This window comes from Oryx dammah, unplaced genomic scaffold, assembly GCF_014754425.2.
Source record: "Oryx dammah isolate SB20612 unplaced genomic scaffold, SCBI_Odam_1.1 HiC_scaffold_19, whole genome shotgun sequence".
In the NCBI taxonomy this organism is placed as follows: Eukaryota; Metazoa; Chordata; class Mammalia; order Artiodactyla; family Bovidae; genus Oryx; species Oryx dammah.
The window spans coordinates 13,075,680-13,103,140 of NW_024070203.1; the positions used below are offsets into that span (position 1 = coordinate 13,075,680).

A 27,461-nucleotide genomic window follows, 5' to 3' on the forward strand; every position below is an offset into this window, starting at 1 on the left:
GTGAGGCTATTTCTCTTGCAGGTGGAGCAGGCCAAAGGCCCAGGTTCAGCTCCATCCTGCACCAAGGCAGCTCAGCAGCCCCAAGGTTTGTTGGGTACTGCTTCTGTGACCCAGAGCATAATGAGCAGCTGGGTACAGAGGGTCATGGGCTCAGGAGGTCCAGTTTCAGTAACTGCAGCTCTAGTGGCATATTGTATGGGGGAAAGAGGGCAGTTTCTTGCCTCAGAAGCCCTTGGACAACTGAGTGCCATCATGAGTGGTCCAGAGACTCCAGGAGGCCTAGCAGGAGGTGGCTGAAGCCCCTTCCGTGGAGGAGTCTTGCACAAATTTGGTACTGCACCAATTTTAGCCTCTTGGAGGGGTCTCTGACTCTGTAGCAGAGGATGTGACAGCACACCATGTGCAGCAGGGCTGAGCAACGCAGGCCAGCAGCAAGCGAGCCAATCAGCGACAGAGTGGAGTAGAGGCGGACACAGATACTTACTGGAAAAAGGAATCATAAATCAAAGCCAGACTGGCGGAGGAGGAGCGTGAAGCCAGAGGAGCTGCCTGACAGTTAAGAACAGGAGCAGTCTTGTCAGGCTGAGGCCAAGTCTGGAAACTGTATCCCATTAGTTGTTGCCTGGGGAGAGGGGGTGGGATGGCGCCCAAAATGTAGGGGTAGGTATGACGGGGCCTCTGCATGGCAGCAGGGACAGCTGCTTCACGGGGCCTTGGAGGGGAGCCTGGGCATCCTGTGCCACTCAAGCCCATAGACTCGCCTGTGCATCTGAGTCACCCCTCCACCTTCTCTTCTCTGCAGCCTCAAACCACCTCTCCCTCCACATTTGCAACTGCTGGCCTTGCCTCTACTTCCCTGAGAACTCAGAAGCCACACCTTCCCTTCCCTTCGTGACTACAAGCCACTGCCTCCTTTCCTCCTGGAACGGTGCGGAGGTGTCCCCCATTCTTCCCAGGACATTCCCAGGTCAGGACCTCCCTGGTGGCAGAAGTGTGGCTTCTGGGCTAAGTTCCCCTGTGCAGGGAGTCGGGAGCCAATGCACACCTCTTAGGGGCACCTAGGTGCCCTGTAAATGTCTGGCGATGGATCCAGGAGCCTGTAGAGAGGAAGGGAGGAGCATGCAGAGCGGCCCCTGTCGGTGAGGCCGAGGACCAGAGCTCAGGAACTGCCTCATGTACAATTGTGCTGCAGCCTGAGTGGGGCCACAGGGCCTGAGCCACCGCAGAGGAAGAACACATAACCGCAGACTGCAGGACACCCGGGAAAGGGGGGAGCAGGGAGGGCCAAGTCCCATTACCAGGTAGGATGGGGGGTGGTGACAGCAACCAGACCTGAAAACTCTCAACCTGACATGAAAACAGATACCAGCCACAACCACTGACAAAGGACTCAGTCCCTTGACTAGTGAGCACACGGAGGTCTGTGGTTGTCTCAAACCAAATGTCATTTACTTTCTTGGTTATGTTCCTTTACAGTAATAAACTCTATGGATGAGTGCACAGCCTCTATAATCCTTTCCCTTCTAACAAGTACAGCTGTTTCATAACAAACTGGAAAAACAGACAACAAAGAGAAGTGAGCTCACAGGAGACAAGGGTGATGGCAGGGGACTTGGGAGAAGGAGCAGGACCAGAGGGTCCCCAGTGTGTGGACGGTGGCCTCTGTGGACAGTGGCCTCATGGGTCAGGGTGAAGCTGTGAGGGGTTCACTCCCTGGTGTGGATCAACTGGTGCTTGGTCAACTTTGACCGCTGGCTGAAGGCTTTTCCACAAGCCGTGCAGTCGTAGGGCTTCACCCCAGTGTGGATCCGCTGGTGCTGGATGAGAACGGAGCACTGGCTGAAGGACTTCCCACACTCACTGCACTGATAGGGCCTCTCACCCGTGTGGATGATCTGGTGCTGAATGAGGTGCGAGCTCTGCCTGAAGCCCTTCCCACATTCGACGCAGGTGTAGGGCTTCTCTCCAGTGTGGACCTTCTGGTGGTGGATGAGGTTGGAGCTCCGGTTGAAGGCTTTGCCACACTGGTTACACTTGTGGGGTTTCAACCCGTTGTGGATCCTCTTATGCTGAATGAGAGTCGAGTTCTGGCTGAAAGTTTTCCCGCACTCAGTGCATTCATAGGGCTTCTCCCCTGTGTGGACCCGGTGGTGCAGGATGAGGTTGGAGCTGCGGCCAAAGGTCTTTCCACACTCGCGGCACTCGTAGGGCTTGTCGCCCGTGTGCACACCCTGGTGCTGCACGAGTGCGGAGCTGTGGCTGAAGGCCTTCCCGCAGACGCCGCACTCATACGGCTTCTCCCCCGTGTGGATGATCTGGTGCTTTTGGAGCACCGAGCTGTATCTGAAGGCCTTGCCACACACAGCACACACATGAGGCTTCTCCCCGGTGTGGATTCTCCAGTGCTGGATGAGGCTCGAGCTCTGGCTGAAGGCCTTCCCACAGTCACTGCACTTGTAGGGCTTCTCCCCCGTGTGGACCCTGTGGTGTTTGATGAGGTTGGACACTCGGCTGAAGGGCTTGCCACACTCGCTACATGAGTAAGGCCTCTCCCCGGTATGGACCCTCTGGTGCTTCCTCACGTGTGAGCTCTGGCTGAAGGCCCTCCCACACTCAGTACACTCAAAGGGCTTCTCCCCTGTGTGGACCCTCTGGTGGTTGACGAGGTTGGAACTGCGCCTGAAGGCCTTCCCACAGGCATGACACACGTATGGCTTCTCGCCAGAGTGGATTCTCTGGTGCTGGGTGAGGTTGGAGCTGCGCCTGAAGGTCTTGCCGCACTCACTGCATTCATAGGGCTTCTCACTCACATGGGACTTCTGGTGCTTTTTAAGGCTGGAGCTCTGGCAGAAGGCCTTCCCACACTCAGAACACACATGCAGCTTCTCCCCATGGTGGGTGAGCTGGTGCTGAAGGAAGCCTGTGTGTGTGCTGAAGAGCCTTCCACACTCATTACAGATGAAGGACTTGTGTCCAGTGTGCACTGTCTGATGCTGTGTAAGAGCAGGGTCTCCTTCAAAGGTTTTCCCACACTTGCTGCATATGAACGGGCTTTCAGCCACGTGAAGCCCTGTGCAGCTGGGCAGGTCCAGGCTGCAGGGCAGGCTCTGTATGCCATGTGGATGGGGCCTCCCCTCTGCAGGAGGCCCCTGACACTCCACTGGGCTTGGGCTCCGGCTGCAGCTGCTCTTGATGTCATCACAGTCCACCTCTCTCTCTCCTGAGGGGCTCCTGAGAACCATCTGGGCAAGAGTGAAGGCCCCCTCCCGGTGAGGGTGGTGCATCTGCCTCTCATGCTCAGGGAGCCCCCAGTCTCTTTCTTCTACATCACCACGGAGTCCTCCAAGCTCAGGTGTCTGCGAAGCATCACTGCCAGAGCTGTCTGATATTTCTACTTGTGATTCCAAGTCCTCAGAAACTTCTTCCTTCTGAACAAACTCCTGGCCCTTAGTCCTGGTGTCCCAGCCTGAAATGACAAACAGAAAGTCACATGGCGCCACCTCCCCAATGGTCTTCATGCTCTGTCCTTCCCTTTAGCCTGTCTCAGCTGAAATACCTCACAGAAGAGGACTTCTCTGACCACTGTTCCCAACAGGGCTCCATACCCCAAGGCTGGGGCCATGCAGGGGTGCTGAGTGGGTAGGTGAAGGGCACCCCACAGTATTCTCAGCCTCCTTGGGCCTGCTGCCCTCTGACCTGCCCCTCGATTCAGGAATGATTTCCATTCCCCTACTGGAACTTCTAGAATCTCCCCACACAACAGCATTTTGTCTCCCCATGTCACCTTGAGGCTTCTATTCTCAGCGCAGACCCAGCTGTGTTGTATGCTCAGCCTGACTGCCCTGCCGATGTGTCTGGTGGTGGCATTGCATTCTGGTCACCTGACTCATGGCCCAGCTGGAAGGCCCTGCACAGTCTGTGCCAAGACCCCCTCCGTGGAGCTTGACCATGAAGCAACCTGTTTCACCCTCCTGCGGACCGTCAGGCAGGCCTGTCATCACACCTGCAGCTGGGCTACCATCTTCTCCCAGGGCCCCAGCTGTGGGGCACCAGCAGGGCTCCCATGTGTCACAGGGGCACAGCGAGGGCTGCGGGGACAAACAGGGCGGTCACTGCAGGAAACAAGGGTCTGGACAGGGTGGCCCAGGGAGCCCCGCCCTCTCCTGGCTGCACAAGAAGGGACACAGCTTTTCCATGAAGGGTCAGAGAGGACCCATTCTGGGCTCCGTGGCTACAGTCTCTGTCATAAGGTCTGCTCTGTCACAATCCTTAAAAAACTGAACTGTTCTTTGCTTGCAGGTCATAAACAACTTCTGAGCTGGATCTGGCCTGTGGGGCATGGCTCACTGACCCGACCGAGACAAGGTCATTAGTGTGGCTCCTGAGGGAGTGGAAATGGGAACTGCTTTTGGGGCCAGAGAAATTACTGGCCTGGAAGGATTTTACTGAGATGGGAAACAACAGTGAGTCCTGTGGGTGAGGGTGAGGGCATTTTTGATTTGCTAGACTGGATACAATTCTCTGCAACATAAGAATTACTGGAAACAATAATGAATGTTCTTTTTTTGAAAGGAAATATAAAATCAGAAATATGCTTTAAGAAAAATTTTCACTAAAAACACTGGGTTTAATGGTGAAGGAAAAGATGTGTAAACAAATGCACTTGTGTGCCACACTGCCCCCACAAGTGTGGCACCAGCTGGCCCAGCCAGCACACAGCAAACCTGTTAGACTTCCCAAGAGCAAACAATGGAGACCTGTATGATTAGCTGCTCCCAGGTTTGTGAAAAGTGCCCCATCGGAGCCATGCTCACAAATCCTCGTGTGGCTGTGGCTGTCAAGGGGCCCAGCAGAGACGCAGCAGCACCTGCCCCGCCACACAAGCCCCCAGCGGCACCGCAGCCTCGGCCGGGGGCTCTGTTTTCATTTTACTGTTATGTGTATTGAGGTGAAGTTAACAAACAGAATAACTGTTTTAAATGAACACTTCAGTGGCGTTTAGTACATTTACAATGTTGTGCAACCAGAATCTGTATCTTGTTCCAAGACATTTCATTTCCATCACCTCAAAGCCCCAGTGCATTAGTCCGTATCTCCGGGCCCCCAGCGCCTGGGGACCACCCACCTGCATCTTGTCTCCATGGATTTACCTCATTCCTGATCTTGCATGTGAATGAAATCATGATACACAACTTGTGATGTCCGGACTCTTCCTCTCAACCAGTTTCTGCAGGTTGTCACTGCAGCAGGTACCAGTGCTTCACTCCCTTATGACTGAGTAATATTCCACGGTACAGACACAACACATCTGGTTTCTGCATCCATCCACTGAGGGGCATCTGGGCTGCTTACACCTCTTGACTACTGTCAACAGTGCTATGAATATGACGTAAGTGTACCTGATGAGTATTTGCCTTGAATTCTGTGGGTATGTATCCAGCAGTGGAATTACTGGGCAACACGGTAATGCCAGGGCTTCCCAGGTGGTACTGGTGGTAAAGAACCCCCGCCTGCCAATGCAGGAGACATGTGTTCAGTCTTTGGGTTGGAAAGATCCCCTGGAGGAGGGAATGGCAACCCACTCCAGTATTCCTGCCTGGATAATCCCACAGAGGAGCCTGGTGGGCTACAGTCCATAGGGTTGCAAAGAGTCAGACACAGCTGAAGTGACTGAGCATGCACGCGTGGTAATGCTATGTTTGAACCTTGAGGAACTGCCAAGGTACTCCACCATGGCTATGCCATTCTACATTCCCACCATTGTTGGTGTATAGAAACACAACTGATTTTGTGTACTGACCTGTACTCTGCAATTCTGAACTCATTTAATATTAACTCTAGCAGGTTTTTAATGGATTCTTTGGGATTTCCTATTATATATACAGGATTGTGCCTTATACACAGAGGTAGTTTTATTTCTTCCTTCCCGATTTTTTTTTTTTTTCTGGCCCAACTGCTCTGGTTAGAACTTCCAAAACAGTACTGAAGAGCAGAGGTGAAAGCAGGCAAATTTTCCTTATTTATGGGGAAAACCTTTTAATATTTCACTAATGTACATGATGTTAGCTGTGGGTTTTTCATGAATGCCCTTTATCGTGTTGAGGTTGCCTTGAATGGAGTTCTCAGTGTTTTCATTATGAAAATGAATTTGGTTTTGTCAAATACATTTTTTTTTGGCATCAATTGAGATGATTACAGCTTTTCCCCTTCATTCAATTAATGTGGTAAATGACACTGATTGGTTCTTATATTCAACCACTCTTGTGTCCCTGGGTTACATCCCACTTGGTCATGGGATATAACACTTTTATTAACACCGCTGGATTCAGTTTGCTAGCATTTTGTTGAGGGTTTTGTTTATACAGCCACAAAATGTCTTAATGTATAATTTTCTTTTCCTGTGGTGTCTTTGATTATCCTTCCTCTTGTATAGTTTGCAAGCTTGACAAAACAGCATAAATCCTTCTTTAAATGTCTTGTGATGCCATTTGGTCCTGGTTTATTAGTTTTAAAAGTTACAGATTCAATCTTTAATTGTTATAAGTGTGTTCTTACTTTCTACCTATTCTTGAGTCACTCTTGGTAATTTGTCTCTTTTTTTAGGAATTTAGCTCTTTCATGTAGATAGCATATTAAAAAGCAGAGACATTACTTTGCCAACAAAGATCCTTCTAGTCAAGGCTATGGTTTTTCCAGTGGTCATGTATGGATGTGAAAGTTGGACTGTGAAGAAAGCTGAGCGCTGAAGAATTGATGCTTTTGAACTGTGGTGTTGGAGAGTCCCTTGGACTGCAAGGAGATCCAACCAGTCCATTCTAAAGATCAGTCCTGGGTGTTCTTTGGAAGGATTGATGCTAAAGCTGAAACTCCAATACTTTGGCCACCTCATGCAAAGATTTGACTCATTGGAAAAGACTCTGATGCTGGGAGGGATTGTGGGCAGGAGGAGAAGGGGATGACAAAGGATGAGATGGCTGGATGGCATCACTGACTCGATGGACATGAGTTTGGGTGAACTCCGGGAGTTGGTGATGGACAGGGAGGCCTGGCATGCTGTGATTCATGGGGTTGCAAAGAGTCGGACGTGACTGAGTGACTGAACTGAACTGCTTTTTACTCTTTTTCACTTCTGTGTAGTCGGTAATAATGTCCCCATCCCATGTTCACTTGATTTTCAGTGTGTTCTTTTTGTCATTTGTTAAATCATTTCAAAAAAACTTTTAAATACATTGATTCTCTTATTGCTTTTCCAGTCTCTGTTTCTGCTCCGATGTTCATTATTTCCTTCCATCAGCTCTGGGTTTCATTTACTCTTCGCACAGACCCCTAGGATGTCAAGTCAGGTACTGCTGTTAAGACCTATCTATCAAAAAAAAAAAAAAAAGACCTATCTATCCTCCTCCTAATATAGGTATTGACTGCTGTAAATTTCCACTCTGGGCTTCCCTGTATCCTGTGAGTTCTGGTAGTTTGTGGCTTTGTTTTCATTTGTCTGTATGTATGTTCTAACTTCCCTTGTGGTTTCTTCTTCGACCAACTGATTAAGAGTGTGTGGTTTTACTTCAACATATTTGTGCATTTTCCAGTTTTCCTGCAGTTATTGCTTGGAGGTGATACTTTATATTATTTCAACATTGATTGAGACTGGTTTTGTAGTATAATATATGGTCTACATTGAAGAATGTTCCATATGCACTTAAGACTGTGTATCTGCTCCCTTGGGCAGAGGATATATCTATGTCTATTAGATCTATTAATTATAGTATTGCTCAATTTCCCTGTTTCATTACTAAACTTCTGTTTAGATGTTTTTCTTAACTTTTGGAAGTGAGGTATTAAAGTCTCCAACTGCTACCAAAGCATCTCTTTCTTCGCTCAAATCTATGCCTCCTTCATATGTTTTGGGGTTCTTTTTAGTGTTTATGTTTATCACTGCTCTATCTTCTTGATTAATTGACTTGTTTATCAATATAAATCAAACTGTGGTGCTGGAGAAGACTCTTGAGAGTCCCCTGGACAGCAAGGAGAACAAACCAGTCAATCCTAAAGGAAATCAACCCTGAATGTTCATTGGAAGGACTGATGCTGAAGCTGAAGCTCCAATACTTTGGCCACCTGATGTGAAGAGTTGACTCATTGGAAAAGACCCTGATGCTGGGAAAGATTGAGGGCATGAGGAGAAGGGGACAACAGATTAGATGGTTGGAAAGCATCAATTCAGTAGACAGGAGTTTGAGCAAACTCTGGGAGATAGTGAAGGACAGGGAAGCCTGGCGGGCTGCAGTACATGGGGTCGCAAAAAGTCAGATATGACTAAGTGACTGAACAACAATCTTCCTGATTAATTAACTCATTTATCAATATATAATATCCTTCTTTTCTCTTGTACAGTTGTTTGACATAGTTTACTTTGTCCGATATTAGTATAATAAACCCAGGTCTCTTTTGTTACTATTTGCATGGAACATATCTTTTTCACCTTTCACTTTAAGCTTATTTTTTCCTTTGGAAGCCTCCTGAAGTAAGCCTCCTGTAGACAGTATATAGTTGGGTCATACTTTTTTAAATCCATTCTGTCCGTATTTGCCTGTTGACATATCTGCCTGTTGACAAGAGTTTAAACCATTAACATTTAATTACTGACAAAGAAGGACTTACTTCTACCACTTTGCTTCTTGAATCTTTTCAATGTCTTTGACCTTTGTGTTCCTCATTTGATCTATTACTATCTTCCTTTGTGTTCAGTTTATTTTTTGTAGCATACCATTTGATTTTCTTCTTTATTCCTTTTGTGTATATTTTAAAGATACTTTCTTGGTTGTATCATGGCGATTATAATTAATATTCTAATATCCTAAAACAATCTAATTTGGCCTTCTCCCTTCAGCTTTTTTGGTCCCCTGCCCCATCTTTATCGAAATAAATTGCCATAGAACATCATGTAAGTTGTTATCTTTTTTTTTTAATAAAGAAATTTATTTATTTTTGGCTGTGCTGGGTCTTCACTGCTTTGCATCCTCTTTCTTTAGTTGCAGGGGTAGGGGGAGCACTACTCTTCAGTTGCAGTGCACAGGCTTCTCATTGCAGTGGCTTCTCTTGTTGCAAAGCACGGGCTCTAGGGGCACACGCGCCTCAGCAGTCACAGCTCACGGGTTCTGGAGCACTGGCACAGGAGCTGGGGTACACAGGCTTAGCTGCATTGTGGCATGTGGGGTCCTCCTGCAGCAGGGATTAAATCTGTGTACCCGGAATTGGCAGGTGGATTCTTAACTTCTGGACCACCAGGAAAGTCCATCATATTAAGTTTAAAGTGCACAATGGGATGAATTGATACACATACATATGCAAATGATGACCACCATAACTGACATATCCATCACCTTGCACAGTAACCTGTGTGTGTGTGTGTGTGTGTGTGTGTGGTGAGAACTTTCAAGATCAACTCTCCTGGCAGTTGACAAGTACACTATACCTTATTAACTATAGTCACCATGCTGTATGTTGAATCCTCAGAATAAAGCCACCAAGTTTTAACTGTAAACCAAAGTAGCCACAGTATCATAAACTCCACTCCTATACAGATATGTTCTACCTTTATGTTGTTGCAGTCACAAATGTATCCTTACATGTTATATGTTCAGCAGTATAGGTTTATGATCATTTCACACATTTGTCTTTTAAATCATAAGTGAAGTTATAAACCAATACAACAATACTAGCTTTTATCCTTACCTATGTGGTCAATTCTATCAGAGATCTTTGGTTCTCTGTACAGCTTTGAGCTCCTGCATAATACCCTTTCCTCTTAGCCTGTAACGCTTCCTCTGACACTTCTCACAGGGCACGTCTGTTGGTGATAAACACCCTGAACTTTTGTTTATCCAAGAATACCTTAACTTTGTCTTTATTCTGAAAGATAATTTTGGCAGATATAGAATTCTTAGTTGGCAGTTTCATTCTCTAAGCAGTTTAAATATGTCATTCCACTGCCTTCCAACCTCCAAGGGCTCATGAGAAACTAGCTGTTCATCTTATTGAGGATACCTTATATAAGATGGTTTGCTTCTCTTGTTGATTTCAAGATTCAATCTTCCAACAGTTTGATTATGAGTCCTAGTGTGGATCTCTTTGACTCTGTCCTACTGGGAGCTTGCTGAGCTTTCTAGACATGTAGGTGCAAAGCTTTTTTGCATCTTTCATCAAATTTAACATGTTTTCCACCCCTTTCTGTCTTTCTCACCTTTTTCTTGGATTCCCATGTGTGTGTTGGTTTCCTTGATGGCATCCCACTGAGACGGTAACAGGCAGGAAGGCTAGAGGCCCCAAGAGAGGAAATAGGCTGCAGGTGTCAGACACTCTCTCTCTTAAGCAGCAGGAGGAAACAAACTACAATTGTCAGATTTTTTTCCCTTCTCTATATAAAATTAAAAGGAAGTTTCTTTTAAAATTCTGTGTTGCCATAATGACACCTGGTTCCACCTGAACTTAACTTTTCTCAAACCTGAGCTAACCAATGAGTTTTTCTTATGGAAATGTTTTTCTTAAGCTATGTTAATGAACTATGTATTTATCTTAGACTCTATCTTTCTTCAAGTCGGTTCCACCTAAGACTTAGAACTGATAATGGCTCAACAAACCAGTATGTTTTACTCACAGAAATGTTCTCTTAAGCTATGTGAATGAGACTATGTATTTGCTTGGAAATCTGCCTTCCTTCAAGATTCATGTCAATTGTCTTATGCCCCGGGATGACTCACCTTGTGCCAATGTTATCTCAAAACGCATGTTGTGGGTGAGGGGCCTGGTGCCACTCTGAGTTTTGAGACATTTCCTTTTAGCAACTTGCTAATACGTATATAACTTCTTGCTAAAACCTACCAAGGGAGCACTTTTTCTGCCCTCTTCTGATGTCTATGTCAGAAGCCTTCTCTATCTCTTTTATACTTTAATAAATCTTTATTACACAAAAGCTCTGAGCAGTCAAGCCTTGTCACTGACCGCAGATTGAATTCCTCTGCTCCAGAGGACAAGAATCCCAGCGTCTTTCAAGGCTCAGCAACAGCCTTTCACCATGAGTCTGTTAGGCTCTGTTCACTTTTCTTCAACCTTTTTTCTTTCTGCTACTCAGACTGGATAACTTCAAGTTCACCAGTTCTATAGCCTGCTCAAACCTGCTATTGAAATCCTCCAGAAAACTCTTCACTTCAGTTACTTTAGTTCTCCCTCCAGGACTTCTTTATTTTGACTCCACCACGAGGTATGTGAGATTTCAGTTCCCTGGCCAGGGATCGAACATGTGCTCCATGCAATGCAAAGCAGGGCCTTAACCCCTGGAGCACCAGGAAGTCCCAGCTCTAGGACTTCCACTCTGTTTCTTTTTATAATAAATAAAATGTGAATTGTGTATTTACAACTATCTCTACTGACTTTTTCAGTTTCTTCATACATAGATTTTAGTTCCCTGTCCATGGTTTCTTTCAGATCTTTGAGCACATTTAAGACAGCTTATTTATAATAAGCTGTTAAGTATCTGTGCTTTTTCAGGGACACTTCTGTCAATTAACTTTTTATTTGACATAAGCAGCTGTATTTTCTGCTTATGTGTATTCTTTATGATTTTTTTGTTAAAAACTGGACATTTGAGAATATTTACTGTGCTCCGCTGGGAAACTACTTCAGCACCAATTATTACTCTGCGAGGCTCCTGCTTCCACAGATCACAGAGATCAGCTGGAGGTGACATTACAATCTTTATAGGTCTTTTCTGAGTATACCTTCTATCCTGGGTCTGTACATGGCTTTCTAAATTCCCTGACATACGAGGGTGCTTTTGAATGTCCTCATTTCTCTGCCCTTCCCTCCTGGGCTTTAGGAAGTTGACTGTACTATTAAGTGATGTCCCAAGTACCTGAGGGAGTTCAGTTCGTTTCTTTGTTTTGAGCCCAGCACTTTCCACCAAGTAATTCTGAGTTAGGCAACACAGAGACAAACAGTTTGATTCAATTCTTTTTCCAACCCCACATAGGGAAGAACAAAGTGATTTCTGAATAAGTTCTGCTCTGCTCCCTCTGGGTCCCACACTAGGAACACAGGATGCCCACTTTCAATATGATGCTGAACCAGGAAGTATCTGTGAAGCTTTCATTTTTAAGTTGCCTTTTTCTTGATTCAGCATTTGCTTGGTTGCTGTAAACCTGTTTTCTAGATTTCTGACTACGCTGGCCCTGATAGCTTCTACTTGTTTTTGTTTTAATAGTTTATGTGAAGAAATGGGTGTCTGGAGCTGCCTATTCCACTATTTTGCTCTATAGTGGCTTTTAAAACATGAGCTACCATCAACCTGTGTTTTCCCTGGAGCAAGGGTCTTGACCTAACTCGCCATTCTGTGCTTGGCACACCCTTGGTCATCTGGCAGCAAGTTTTTCCCTCAGAGCCACTTCTTGGCCCCATCATGCCTCTCATCCTCTACCCATCTCATCCTTCTAACACACCTATGACCATCTCTGCCCTTAGCCCAACCTTCTCTGGCCACACAGAGTCTGCCCAGGATACTCTGCCCACATGTCCTCAGTATAATACTTCCCATGTAGGTGTATTCTTGTAAAACAGCCATCATCAGATCCAAGCAAGGAGAGCTAACAGTGAGTAATCCCTGATCCCTGCTGAAAGGGCCACACAAGAGGCAACTTGGTGAGGTGTCTTCAGGAAGGACTGTCTGATATCTAACAGGGATGGGAGCAGCTGGGCAGTGTGAATGCAGCCAGGAGGGAACAGGGCCAAGGCCTGGATTAGGGCAGAGACCTCAGGGCAGGACTACCACCAGTCTGGCGAGGAAGTTAGGCAGGGCTCAGCTGGTGATCATGTCACACCCTCTATTTCAGGTGAAGAAACCAGAGTCCCGCTCAGGGCACCAGGGCAGCCAGGTGCCAGGCCAACTTCCTCTCTGACCTCCAGCCTTGGCCCTGCAAGTCCACAAGGCACTCTGCCCCAAACGCTGACAGGACACCTCCAGAGCTAAGTACAGGGGAATGTAGACAAAGTCTCCCCAGAACAAGGGCATCAGTGGGGAATGCACACCCAGTACCTGGCTGCTGATGGGGAGGGGAGGTGGCTCCTGGCTCGGCGTCACCACAACAGAGGGAAACATGAAGTGCAGATCCAGCGTGGGTCTCGGCAGGAGCATCACTCCACACAGGCCTGGGCTCTAGGGGTCCAAGGGGATGGTCCAGGAACTGAGAGCTCCACTGCTGCCTCTTTAGAGCATACTCTGAGGCTGGACATGGCTGTGACCTGGAGACAAGCAAGGACACAGGTGAGTGTGCAGAGGGGGTAACTCCAGGGGCTCACTGGCACACCAGGCAGGGGTCACTTCCTCCACCCCTCACCCTGAGACCTCAGGAAGGCCTGATGATTGATACCACATTCTCTGATCCTGGATCCAATGGAGCTCAGCCAGCCAAGGAGACACAGACTCACAAGGCAGGGCCATAGGTGGGAAGGAATGAGATACTGACCACAGAGCAAGGTGACCCACAGTGCCTGTGAGCACATCTGGAAGGGCCCAAGATTGCCATGGTGAGAGGAAGCAGCTCTCACGGCACCTGCATCTACTGCGGGCCACCCTGGCCCTGACACAATGCCCTGAAAGTGGACCAACTGACCTTCACAGGGAGCAGCAGCTTCAGAGGCCGGGCTGCCAGGGAGCCTCACCATGGACATGCGTGGAGTCATCACGGTGTCCCTCTACTGGCCAGCCTGAGTTCTGCTGCCCAGCAGCACCCACAGTGGTTGTCCCCATCCCACCCTCCTGGGCTGCCCTCCCACTGCACCCGTGGCTGGCTCCCTCCCAGACTCCTCCTTAGCTCCCTCTTCACGCTGGTGTCCCAGGATTCACTTCTGCATCCACATCAAATTCCCTGACTAATCTTTCCAGTCCTGAGGTACCAACATCCTCTACCCCATGAAGACGCTAAAGACTGGGCTCATCTCCAGCTCTAACTGGTATCTCCAAGTAGGGAGGCATGCCCACTCAGGCACAGGATGGGACCCCATATGGACAAGTTACTGATCTTCTCCCCCTCCCTACTACCCTGTCTCTGAACAAATGCACCATGCCCTGGCCAGCATTCCACTTAGGAGGGGGCAACATCCCTCGGCCCCTGATTCACACCACACCATGAGCAGGTACCACTGACCCCTCTGTCCTTCAGTAATGAAGACGAGGCAGGAAATGTTGGCACACACTGCCTCCCAACCCTTGGACTGACTTTCTCCTCTTGGACTCATGCTTTCAGTGTTTCCAAAACACCCATTATATGTCAAGGTATTCTGAGGACAGTGTGACCACCACTCTCACGGATTTCAGTGGGGAGACAGATAACAGCAAATGCATCAGTGAGACGGGCAGGTGCGCTGGGCAGAGAAGGGGCAGAGCCTGGGGCAGGTGGGCATTTAAACCAGGTCCTGGCTGGAAAGGCAGAAGGTGGCAGGGGTGAGACAGGACAGAGGTGTGAACGCACATCAGAGGCAGTTCCTGGGGGAGGCGGGGGTGCACAGCCTGGACGAGCCTTTGACTACCTGAGGAAAGTGAGGCACCGGCCGCATTTCTCCACTGAGAGGCAGAATTAATGAAACATTTCAGGAAGATTCACCTGGCGTGGCCGCTCGGAGAGACGGTGCACAAGCAGGGAGAACACTGACTCAAGGCACTCATCCATGCAGCAAACAGAACAGAGCAGGGGGAACTTTCACTCTCTCTCTCCCATGGGAGAGTCCACCCTTTGTAGTATTTATTCAGTTCATTTTAAAGTCTTGAGGTTATCATCACTGCCTCTGAACAGGGGCACAGTCACAGCTCAAAATTCAAAAGGTTAAAGAGAACATAAGGTGACACATCCCACAGCCTGCCACAGTGCCCATTCCCAGTTTCCAACATGCCCATCCTGGTCACTCCAAGCTTACACAAGCAAACATGAGTATGTTTTCTTTGTCTTTTTATTATAAGTTACACCAAACGATGTCATTTTACATCTTGTTCTTCTCACTTTAGTAGTTGTGGGGATCCTGTCGAGGAGGTAGGATGCTCCTCCCCATCCATGTCCACATCCTAATCCCCGGGACCTACACTACACAGCAAGAGAGATTTTGCAGAGGAAATTAAGGCTACAGGCCTGAATTACCTGGTGGACCCAATCTAATCACGCGAGCCACTGCTGACTCGGATGCATGGATCGTGCACAAGAAGTGGGGTCTCCAGGAGATAAGGACAGTCAGCAAGGAAAAAGCAACCTCAGCAGCTGGATTCTACCAATGAGCTTGGAAGCAGATATTCTCCTGGCTAACGGCTCACCTGGTGCTAAGCAAATACACAACTGTGAGAATTACCAGCCACTACTCCACGGCAGACAGCCACAAGATGGGCCTGACCCATCCTCGAGTCCCACTCCCCTGGGGGAGAATAAATCCATCCCCGTTCCGTGAACCCCCTCTCCACCCGGAGGGCGAATCCACCACCGACTGTGCCTTCAGGCAGAATCGGGCGCCAAGCTGCAACCCCATTCATTTCTCCCCCGGCTCCGGACAGCTCTAACGTTTGCACCAATTCCTGAGGCCCTTCCTCCGCCCCAACCATACGCGACAGAACACTATTCGCGCACACCTGCCGGTCGCTCTGCGGCTGCCTCGCCGAGCGGTCCCGCCGCCCGGCTCCAGGGCAGGAAGTGCTTGACTGTCGCACAGCGTCCACAGGGCGCCCCTCACACGCCCTCCCGTCAGGGGCCCTCCGAGGCTGCAAGCCGCCCACGATTCCACGGCCCCACGCGCACCCGAGACAGGCCTCCCGCGGCCAGCACCCACCGCCGGTGCATCGGAGTCATAGGGAGCGCGATCAGCAACGCGAAAACGCCACCACGCGAACAGCCGCAGCCTAGAGCTGCTCGGGGAAGAGCGCAACGAAGAGATAACCAGCCGGCTCGGCCTCGAGGCTGTGCTCCGGAAGTCCCGCCTCGACTTCCGGCCTGCGGACCCGCCTAGTCCCGCCCAATGTGGCTGCTCTAGGCTGAGGAGGAGAAGCAACTCGGCGGCTCCACTCCTGACTCGGGACCAGCCCTTCCCATACCTCCGCGAGGTGCTGGGAACCCTGGGATACCCGCGGATGAGTGGGTTGGTGCAACAAGCCATTATAAATGCAGGAAGGACCAGGGACTTAGATACACAGGTACCTGCAATCAAAACAGGTTTTGGTTGATAAAAACCTGATGCTGCATGAGGAGGAACAATCCCTCCATCAGTAAATGATTGCCTAGGTGTCAAAAGGCTCATTAGTTATATAGATAATACACATTTTGTGGGCCTACCCATGGAACATCTACATAAATTGACCATACAGTTAGACCTTGCTGACAAAAGACACGCAGGTGAGAGCTGTGAGTTTTGTTTTGTTTTTTAATCATTATTTTTATTTGGCTGCGCTGGGTCTTAGTTGCAGTATGTAGGATATAGTTCCCTAACCAGAGATCGAATCTGGGCCCCCTGCATTGGGAGCGCAGAGACTTAGCCACTGGACCACCAGAGAAGTCCCTGTTTAAGTTTTATTTGGAAGAGAAGGGGACGACAGAGGATGAGGTGGTTGGATGGCATCACCAACTCCATGGACGAGTTTGAGTAAACTCCGGGAGTTGGTGTTGGACAGGGAGGCCTGGCGTGCTGCAGACCATGGGGTCACAAAGAGTCAGACTCTTCTGAGCGATTGAACTGAACTGAAGACCATAGCCTGGGAGACAGCACTTCAGATAGCTCTGAGAAACTGTTCCAAAGAGTTAGGGGGGGAGGTCATTATATGTGTGACTCTGGTGAAGAGGGAGTACATGTAGTCAAGCACATTTTTTTTTTTCAAGCACATATTTTTTGCAGAAGGTTTCTGCTAGTCATGAGGACCATTGGTCACCATGAAGGATTTTACTGCTTTCCTAGCTATGAGGAGATATAAGAATTGGGCTCAAAAAAATTGGCTCCTGAAAATATGTAACTATCTGAAGACTGTTCTGCACTTTTTTAACCAATTTTATTTATTTATTTTTGTCTATGCTGCGTCTTTGTTGCTATGCAGACTCTCTAGTTGTGGCAAGCAGGGACGGCTCTCTAGTTGCAATGCGCAGGTTTCTCATTGCAGTGGCTTCTCTTGTTGTGGAGCACAGGCTCTAGCACTCGGGCTTCAGTAGTTGAGGCGCATGGGTTCAGTGGTTGCAGTTACCAGGCTCTAGAGCACAAGGTCAATAGCTGCGGTGCACAGGCTTAGTTGCTCTGTGGCGTGTGGGATCTTCCTGGATCTGGGATCAAAACTCTGTTTCCTGCATTGGCGGCAAATTCTTTGTCACCGAGCCACCAGGAAAGTCCTTTCTGCCATTTTTTCCCAGACCATAGAGAACCTCTTTTCTGCTCTCCACCCTGATCTTATTTCAAGGGGTGCTGAAAGCCAGCAGCTGCAGCAACAAATGGTTTAATCCTTGTAGAGCTAGATGCCAAGTGCAGATTTGTAGATGACAACACAAAGAATACAAATATTTTAAAGTATGCCTTTTAAACTATCAAGATTAGACTAGAAATATGTAATAAAAAGTTGACTCCCCAAACTCTAACTGTTGGAGTTTATGAAACACTGTCTACAAAACCTTTGGATGAAAAATGATACCAGCTGGAAAATTACAGACTATTTATAAAGCAATGAAAGCAAAACACTTTATTCTCACATCTATGGAACTCAGTGTAAAGTATAAAATATCCACTGAGTATTTTCCAGACAAAAATATATAAATATATCACCTTAAATACTTTTTCTTTATTAAAGAAGGTGAAAGCATTTATCTTAAAACTTAGAAAAAGGAACATTTCTCTGCATTGGCAATAAGTAATCAGAAAATGTAACAAAAAATGAAATCTCTTCTACAGACAGCAAGACACTCTGAAATACTGGGGAATTAACAAAGAGCACTCAAGACTCTCAAAGAGCACTCAGGGACTCAGGGTTGGACACTGCTCAAATGGAACTTAATACATGGCAACAGTAGCTCCACCATAAATGGCAAGAGGGCAGGTTGTTCATCAGAAAGCATTGAGAAAACAGCCTCCCTCAATGGAGAAAAGCAAAAGCAGACCCTGGCCTAACAACACACGCAGCGGTGGTCTCTAAATGAACTACAAACCTACAAATGGACAGCAAGGAATGAGTAAAATACAAAGGAAATGTTTTTCAGACCCTAGGATGGAAGGGATGCTCTGAAACCACTTCATATGACTGGGCTGGAAATGCTAGGACCCTAGGTAATGCTGGTCAGCACTTGAAGTTCAAATATTCTTCTCTTATGTAAAGTCACAAGTCTGTATGGCAGTTTCCCCTAGACAGTAATCAGAGACCTGGGTTCCCCACCTGAGGATTTTCCACTGGCTAATTCAGAGGGAGGAGAACGGGTAACAGGGATAACGAGCTGCTTCTCCACTCTTCCTGTGTAGTCCCCGCTGCACCAAGATGCAGCCCCTGCCAAGAGAACAAACCAAGTCCCATCCAGTCCCTGAAGCAGCTCAGCTGAATCCCTCTGGACAAGGTGCAGCTTCTCCACCAGGCCCTTGAACTAAAGGTGACCTGGCCTGTGCCTTACACCCAACTTGCAGTATGGAGAAGGAGGAGGATGGCAAACAGCAGCATCCAAGCTGCCTGCCGTGTCCAAGGGTTAGTCTTTTGTGGGGCTACTGTGCATATGGTGTGGATACTTTAAATGCAATGATTGCACACACTTAAGTGAGCTGAGCTATTGTCTCTGTGCAGGTTGTGCAGCGTCCCCTGTGGGCAACTTTACATGAGTGCTGGAGGCCCTCTCCTGGTGAGGAGGCATCCCTGGGACAGCACCCAGTACCCATACTCAGCTCCAGGAGGAGAGCTATGGGCCCTGTGCCTTACCAGGTCTGACTTGGCTCTCCGGCACCTTCACTGTCCATGACCTATCCTCATACCCACCTGAGAAGTGAGGCAAGAGGCTGCGCTGGTCAGGACTGCCCAGATGTAGAGGGACCACTGATTGGCAGTTGGGAGCTAGATTAGCTTCCATTTAGTTCCACATGCAAAGGCCCCATCTAGTCATGGGTTAAAGCCCAGGGTCCCCTGTCTTGTGTTCATTACTTTCTACATGCCTGTTCTCCTCCTGTCTCTCTCCAGCTCATGGTACCATGAGACCACCTGCAGTGCTGGGCTTGCTGACCACACTCGGTCTGCAGAAGTCACAGGCCACAGGCAGTGGGAAACTCTCTGCCAAGCTGTGCTCTCCTCCCCCTGTGCCTATATCTGTCTTCCTGAAGCCTGAGTCTCTCTAGGGGGGCTCTGCTGAAAGTGGCAAGAAGGAACCAATCCTCACCAACAGTCCAAACAATTCTGAACCAACTTCTCTAGGGTGATAGTTATAGTCGTAACTAGTCTACTCCTAATGTATCTCAAGCAAGGGTCATATCAAATGTTGTGCCATACATAGCAAGGGTCACCAGCTTCCACCTGTAACATTTCTGCCCTCACTTCAGTTCAGTTCAGTTCAGTTCAGTTGCTCAGTCATGTCCAACTCCGCAACCCCATGGACTGCAGCATACCAATCTTCTCTGTCCATCACCAACTCCTGGAGCTTACTCAAACTCATGTCCATGGAGTCAGTGATGCCATCCAACCATCTCATCTTCTGTCATCTCCTTCTCCTCCTGCCTTCAATCTTTTCTAGCATCAGGGTCTTTTCCAATGAGTCAGTTCTTCGCATCATGCGGCCAAAGTACTGGAGCTTCAGCTTCAGCATCCGTCCTTCCAATGAATATTCAGGACTGATTTCCTTTAAGATTGACTACCCTCACTGCCTGACTATTAAGCCAACTGCACATGGAGTAGGTTCTGTTTCAGCACCAACCTACTCTCTGGTATCAAGTACTGGATTAGTTAGAATAAAGTTCAACTGATGGAAAGTGGCTTCAGTGGGGCAGAGGGCTGTATGCCTGAAGAGGGAGGAGCATGGGCCCCACCCTGCCCAGAGCTCAGTCACTATTTCAGCCAGTGGGAACAGGACAAGCTGAGACCCTGAAGATGCACAGGTCACTTGGGCCTGTTGACCACATGCCACATCTCACAGCATCGCCCTTGGAAACATCACCTTTGCTTGGATGGGCAAGTGTCAGGTAAAATTCCACTCTGAAAAGGACAGGGAGAATGAAAACACAGTGAGGAAGATGAACAGGCTCTCCACATCCACCACAGGGAAAATAACATGGTCCACACAAAGCCAGGCAGCAGCAACAGGAAACAGAAGATGAAAAACAGATAGATATCCAAGACAAAAACCCACAAAAATGTGCCCAGCAAAAGGGTGTTTGAATAGACCGTGGCTGATACTAAGATAAAAGGTAAAGGTCTGTGGACTGAATCAGCTCTTTTGTTCAGCAATTGATAACCATCATTATCTCTGTGTATTAATTACAGTTTTAAGAAATGTCAAAGCTATTTGTGGCAAAGTGTGCTTAGGAAGAGTATCACCAAGAGGTGGACTTTCCTACCAGCTTTTCAAAATTCTCCAATGAATAAAGACCAATTCAACCTCCAGATATACAAGAGCCTGGGAGATAAGGCCTGAGCCATAGGTCAAGTCAATGTAAGGAGGGAAGGTCCGTTAACTTCTAAGAGAAAGTTTCTTTGAAAGCAGGGAAAGTGGAATAAACTTATTACTGAAAAGTGCCTGAACAGCTCATACTGCTCACTCAACTGCATTCTCGCTCTGCCTCACTCACAATGCACTGCCCATTGTACCCCCTCCAGGTCCAACTCATCCGTCCCCTCCAAAGGGTATGCACACGTGGTGCCAGCTTCTCATCAGACTCCCAGAACCACTTTCAGTTGCCAGACTTGTTTCCAGAGCTGCCTGTCAGGGACTGTTTCTGCTGAATCTCTCATAACCTATTCCAACCATTTTGATGCTAATCTTTCCTCCACAAAAAAACTAGACGGCAATACCATAGAAAGTTCTGGAGAAGGGTTCTGAAGACATGGGAGGGAACTCACACGAGGAACCAGGGCAGCAACTCTGAAGACTGTGCTCAGGAAATTAGCTCCCAGGAAGCAAGCAGCACCTCAAGCACCGGGCGGCAAGAACACAGGCACCGAGACACCGCTGGGCCACATTGCCCAGGGGAGGGGAAAGCATGTCTGCAGCTCACAGTCAGGTTCCAAAGCCGACAAACTCCCCACGCAGCAACTGTAACCAACACATGGGAAGCCAGCTGGTGCCATGACTTCACCAGGAGGACCTTGTCTCAGTAAGAGGCCACACAGTGATGGGGACAGCTCTGCCTACTCGCCTCCTGTCCCCCAGAAGTGGATGGAGAACACACCAACACAATTTGTCAGCTGTCTCCCAGCCCCTTGCCAGCCTGTGTCCACCCGAGTTCAGCCAGTAGTAAACCTCGGTTTACAGGAGTCTCTTGACTTCTCAGCAGGATGTCAACAGTTTGAATTTACACAGAAGTCTTATCTCATTTCTTAACAAACTTTGCAGTGTGCCTAAGGCTTCTCAACCAAAAAGGGACAACCCCTTTGAAGTTAAAGTTATCACATCCCTCACAATAGAACAAAACATTTTGAAAAGGCCCTAAAAGCAAACAAATAAGAAAACCCCAGGACTTCCCTGGTGGTCTAGTGGTTAAGAGTTTGTCTTTCAATGCAGGCCGTGTGGGTTGGATCTCTAGTCTGGGAGCTAAGATCCCACATATCTCGAGGCCAAAAAAACAAAACAAAAACAGAAGCAATATTGTAACATGCTGAACAAAGACTTTAAAAATGGTTCATATCAAAAAAGAAAAAGAAGAAAACCCCAATCCAGTTCCATCAGGCTTGAAAGTCCATGGATCCCAGTTACTTTTCTTGAAGCTGAAATAGATGATGAAGATGAAAGAAAAAGGCAGGGGATAATGAAACACCTCATTGTACACTAAGACCTTGTGTTGTAAAAACATGATCTAAGAAAATATATTTGAGCTGAACTGCATTCATTTAAAACACTCAAACAGAGAGCTATCCTCTGAATCTGAAGGAAGGCATGCTGCCCTGGAATGTTTACCATGTAATCTGGCAGCCTGCCTTCAGTAAGCAGCACACTGACAGTTTAATTCCTTAAGGGTTGAATTTCCAAAATGGAAGTCATAAAGTGAACTTTCTCATTAGTAGGGCTCTACTGGTGTGAAATAAGGAAGAATTTATGACAGAATGAGTCACTCTCCACAGTGCAACTTCTGCTGCTGCAGGAATGCTGCCTGCGCACCTAACAGTTTCTCACAGTCATCATATAGATGGGCTTGCCCTCCACTGCGGAGTCTGTGTGCTTCCCTATGATTAATAAGACCTCTTCTCAGACAGGTTTCCCCACATCTACTACACATGTAAGGTTGCTCTGCACTGTGGGTTCTCTGATGTTGAGTGAGGTGACAGCTTTGTTGGAAGGATCTCCCACATTCAGTGCATTTGTAGGGCTTCTCTCCAGTGTGGATTCTCTGGTGCTGGAGGAGGGACAGGCGTGCCCTGAACACTCTCCCATACTTGGTGCACATATAGGGTTTCCCTCCATTGTGAACCATCTGATGCTGAGTAAACTGAGAATGCTGGCTGAAGGCCTTGCTGCACTTGCTACACCAGTAAGGCTTCTCATCAGTGTGGACTTTGAGATGCTGAATGAGGAGGGGGAAGACATTGAAGGCCTTCCCACACTCACTGCATGCATAAGGGCTCTCCCCAGCATGTATTCTTTGATAGTGGATGAGATGTGTGCTCTGGCTGAAGGCTTTCCCACAGTCACCGCATTCATAGGGCTTTTCCCTTTTGTGTGTCCTCTCGTACTTATCGTGATTATCTTTCCAAAGGTCTTCCCATAATTGTCACACTCGTGGGGCCTCTGTCCAGTGTGAACCCTATGATGTTGCACCATGGAGGAGAGCACACTGAAGTCTTTGTCATACTTACTGCACTTATAGGGCTTCTCGCTACTGTGTGTCCTCTGATGGTGAATGAGACTAAAACTCTGGTTGAAGGCTTTCCCACAGTATCACACTCATAGGGCTTCTCTCCAGGGAGAATTTGCTGATGCTGAGTAAGGTGTCCCTGGTGGCTGAAGGTTTTCACACACTTACACCCATAAGGATTCTCCCTGGTGTGAATACTCTAATGTGGGATGAAACAAAGGTGAGCCCTGAAGAGTTTTCCACACTCATTGCAGACAGAAGGCTTCTCTCCAGTGTGAACCTTCTTATGTTGAATAACCTGTAAGCACTGATGGAAGGATTTTCCACATTCACTACACTCATAGGTTTTCTTCATGTCTGAGTTCTCTGCTGTTGGATAAGAGAAAATCATGTGCTAAAGGCTTAACCGCACTCACCACAATCATGGGGCTTCTCTCCAGAATGGGTTTTCTGATGCTGTCTCCAGAAGTCCTCCCCACACTCCACATATGTGTATGGCTTCTCTGCACTGCATACCCTCTGATGATGGATCAGGTTGGAGACATAACTAAAGGCTTTTCCACACTGACTGCACTCACAGGGCTTTGCCCACAGTGAACTGTAAGAGGCTGAATGTAAGGTGGATGTGTACTAAGAGCTTTCTCGTGTGTGTCACATTCATGGAGTCTTTCTCCAGTGTGAGTGTTACAGTGAATTCTCTGGTTCTCTGAGCAAAAGCTTTTCCATACACAGCACAGTTTTCAAAGGGTTTTCTGGACTGTTAATGCTCTGGTTCTCACTGAAAATTGAACTCTGCCTGGGCACTTTCACAAAAACATCTGCATGACAAGCTCATTCTCCTACACAGACACCCTGGAGGTTAAGGAGGTCCATAGTTGACTGCAAGTTTTCTCCACATGACATACTCTGGGGGAGACTCTCCCTGAAGATGGCCTACTGTTTTTGTCAGGATTCACATCTGCAGTGCAGTCTTCTTCAGCAGCTCTGGGCCTCTCTCCTCTTTGGAGGTCCTCACACCTGCCACTGTCACTGGCCTGAACTGGGTCTTCTGGGGGAATTCCTCCTTCAATCCCTCTACTGGAGGTTTCTCCCATCAATTCTGTATCCCTCCCTCCATTTTAGATATCTCTTCAGAATCAGATCCCTTAGAAATACTCCTTACATGTCCTGATTTTGTTCTCTGGAAGTCCACTTTTTCAGAAATATCCTGCTTTGGAGTCAATTCTGTATTTTCCATCCTATATTCACAGCATAAAAGAATGGAAGAAAGAGTTATTCATGTTTTCTTGCAGGAAATACTTAAAAGCATAAAGTAGGAACACTTATATGAACCAATTATCTCCTAGGATGATTTAGATTCTCAGAATACAAAACCAAAAAATGACCTCACTGGGAAGAGAAAAGAGAAGGCAAGGACAGAGAAGCAATTGCTCAGAGCTGTGAAAGCTGGCATGGGAGGGAGGGAGTGAGGGAGAGAAGAAACCCAAGGTCAAAGACCTCCCTCTGAGATGGACTAACAGGCACAGATGGGGCAGGAGCTTCCAGTTGTGACCTGAGGGAGAGATGCCCTCGGAAAGTGAGGAGGGAGACTGGCACGCTTAGTTGTCCATGGCTGACACTAACAGACATTCAAACATTTATTGATGTCGGGACCTGCCCAACATCGAACTGACCTGAGGGAGCGGTGCCATAGAAGAATAAAGAAAACAAGACTCAGAAATAAAGTGGGGATCGGGGGCTGATGTGGCATCAGAGGATGCCATTTGCAGGCAAAAGCCCAGATCCTAATCCTTGCATGCTTTTTATTGCTAACATCTACTTCCTTGTATGTGCTCTAGAGATATCTGTTTTTTACAATCTCAGATCGGGGATAAATATATACAATTCATAGTATATTCAAAAGCAGAGACATTACTTTGCTGACTAAGGTCTGTCTAGTCAAGGCTATGGTTTTTCCTGTGGTCATGTATGGATGTGAGAGTTGGACTGTGAAGAAGGCTGAGCGCCGAAGAATTGATGCTTTTGAACTGTGGTGTTGGAGAAGACTCTTGAGAGTCCCTTGGACTGCAAGGAGATCCAACCAGTCCATTCTGAAGGAGATCAGCCCTGGGATTTCTTTGGAAGGAATGATGCTAAAGCTGAAGCTCCAGTACTTTGGCCACCTCATGCGAAGGGTTGACTCATTGGAAAAGACTTTGATGCTGGGAGGGATTGGGGGCAGGAGGAGAAGGGGACGACAGAGGATGAGATGGCTGGATGGCATCACGGACTCGATGGACATGAGTCTGAGTGAACTCCGGGAGATGGTGATGGACAGGGAGGCCTGGCGTGCTGCAATTCATGGGGTCGCAAAGAGTCGGACATGACTGAGCGACTGAACTGAACTGAACTGAACAGTCCTCAATGTCAAACCTTCAGGCCTTTCATGACTCTGTTTAGCCCTTCAGCTAGTGATGACCTTTCTCAGCAACCCCTCAAGGCTCTGGTTATGAGAACAGTCACTAATGGTTTTCCATCAGTCGCATCAGTACTTCAATATCTTGTTTCCAAGATGTTTTCCCACAATGTACTTTTTACTGCTCCCAGCCTTTTGCCTGGGGGTGATGAGAAAGTCATTCTTATTTTTCAAAGAAGACCTGTTAATTATAGTACAGGCCTGTGCATAGCATATTCCCTACAGTTGAAAAATAAAGGTATCAAAAATAACATAAGGGCATACAGAGTAATGAGTAGTGGTAAAAATTCTTTGATCTAGACAATTTGGTTATGCAGAAGTAAATTATGGAAAATAGAAAAAAACAGAAAGTAAGAAGCAATCTACCCGTTCAATAGCAGGTGCAGCACAAGGTGACAAATCCAAACATGTACATCAGTGCATACCACATGTCTCCAATGTGTAAAAGTTCCTGAAAATTTGTAAAAACTATGACACAACAGAATTCTGTGATTCATTGAAAGGGAATTTACCAAAAACAAAACTACTCCTCAAAAAGCACTGAATTATGTGGCTACAAAGCCTGTGGGAAGATAAGCCTCGTGAGAACTGTGAGAGGGAGGCCTGTTCTGAGAGACCATGAAAGCACAATGGGCTCTCTCTTTTGAAAACATTGGTTATTATTAGAGCTGTGACTTTCAGACTGTTTAGTCAGAATGAAGAAACTGGGCTGAAAATATTACTAGGGTAGGCTCTAATATGGGCCAAGTCATCTTTGCAGAACTTCTTCCAGTGCTTCAAAGGCATTGATTCCACTGTTCAAGTCTGGAAGGTAAAAAGCAAACAATAATTAATTCCAGAAACAGAGGAGCAGCCTAAAGGAGCAGGTCATAGATGGTAAAAGTCCTGAATTCTCGTGGCTTCTGTCAGGGGCATCTGAGGAGTTAAGAGTCCTCCACTGCCGGGAGCCAGCACGGGAGATCCCACCCATGACAAGGTCATGCGGAGGAGACCTGACAGGCAAGGTGGATCAGGACTCGAGGGACTCCTTGGACCTGCTCAAGCATCTACCCCAAACCAAAATCTGTCTACTGTTTACTATATTATGCCTTTCACCAACTCTTCTGACATTAACAGGGGGCTATCCACGACCAAATTTCTCTGGAGAAAATCAACTTAGGGCTCTAGTTGATAAGTCTCCTGGGCATGAAAGGAGCATTTCAATTCAAACCCCCCTGTTAGCATTCTAGCTTGCTTGGCAGGTTTATCCAGACTCTTGCAATTATGCATATGGTTGTTCACAACATCCCAACCATGACACAGGAAGCCTAAGCATTCTAAAACTATAGAGCCCTTCGAGGGGTGAAAAAGTTTTATTAAAATAATACTGATGAAGGGTTTCATTGTTGAGCCAATGCTTGCTGCCAAATTCCCATATCCCTTATCCATTGTGTGCCTGGGAGTGCATATAGTTAGAATGTAGGAAAAACAAGTAGTAGCCTTGGCATTAGCAACATTAGACCTTGAGTTAATAAGTTCTTTCTTTGTTGTAACCCACTGCACCTTTGCTCTATAAAAATGTAACTCTGTTTAAGTATTCTAAGGGTGATGCCGATTAAGGAATTTAAGAACAAACACTGCAAGGGGAAATAAGTTTTCTGGTTGACCAACCTTTATCAAAAAAGGGTCATAAAATGTCAACAGGCCTCCGGGCCAGAAGATAATGTACAAAACATAAGACCCTTGTTTATGAAATGGTATGCAGGAAAAAGCCCGGTTTTGATAAAGGTTAAAACTGATGGAATGTTGAGCTGACTCTGCATGACTCTGCATCTTTCACTTTGCTCTATGTACAACTCAGGGTATAAAAGCCCCTTTTGAAAATAAAGTTATGGGCCTCGCTCACCGAAGCTTGGTCTCCCTGTGTCATTCTTTTGTTCACCGACGCCGTTCATCTGAGGGTATCCCTGGACTCTGCTGAGGCTGGACCCCAGCACTCCAC

General features: G+C 47.3%; 1 protein-coding gene across 1 annotated transcript; it reads right to left on the minus strand.

Annotated features, from left to right (window-relative positions):
• Positions 1-1,398: 1,398 nt before the first annotated feature.
• ZNF16 (zinc finger protein 16) lies at positions 1,399-15,997 on the minus strand. Its single transcript, XM_040261431.1, is given in 4 exon segments — positions 1,399-3,466; positions 13,085-13,187; positions 13,189-13,290; positions 15,825-15,997. Coding segments are annotated over 4 exon segments (2,016 nt in total). The 5' UTR covers positions 15,876-15,997; the 3' UTR covers positions 1,399-1,706.
• Positions 15,998-27,461: the final 11,464 nt, after the last annotated feature.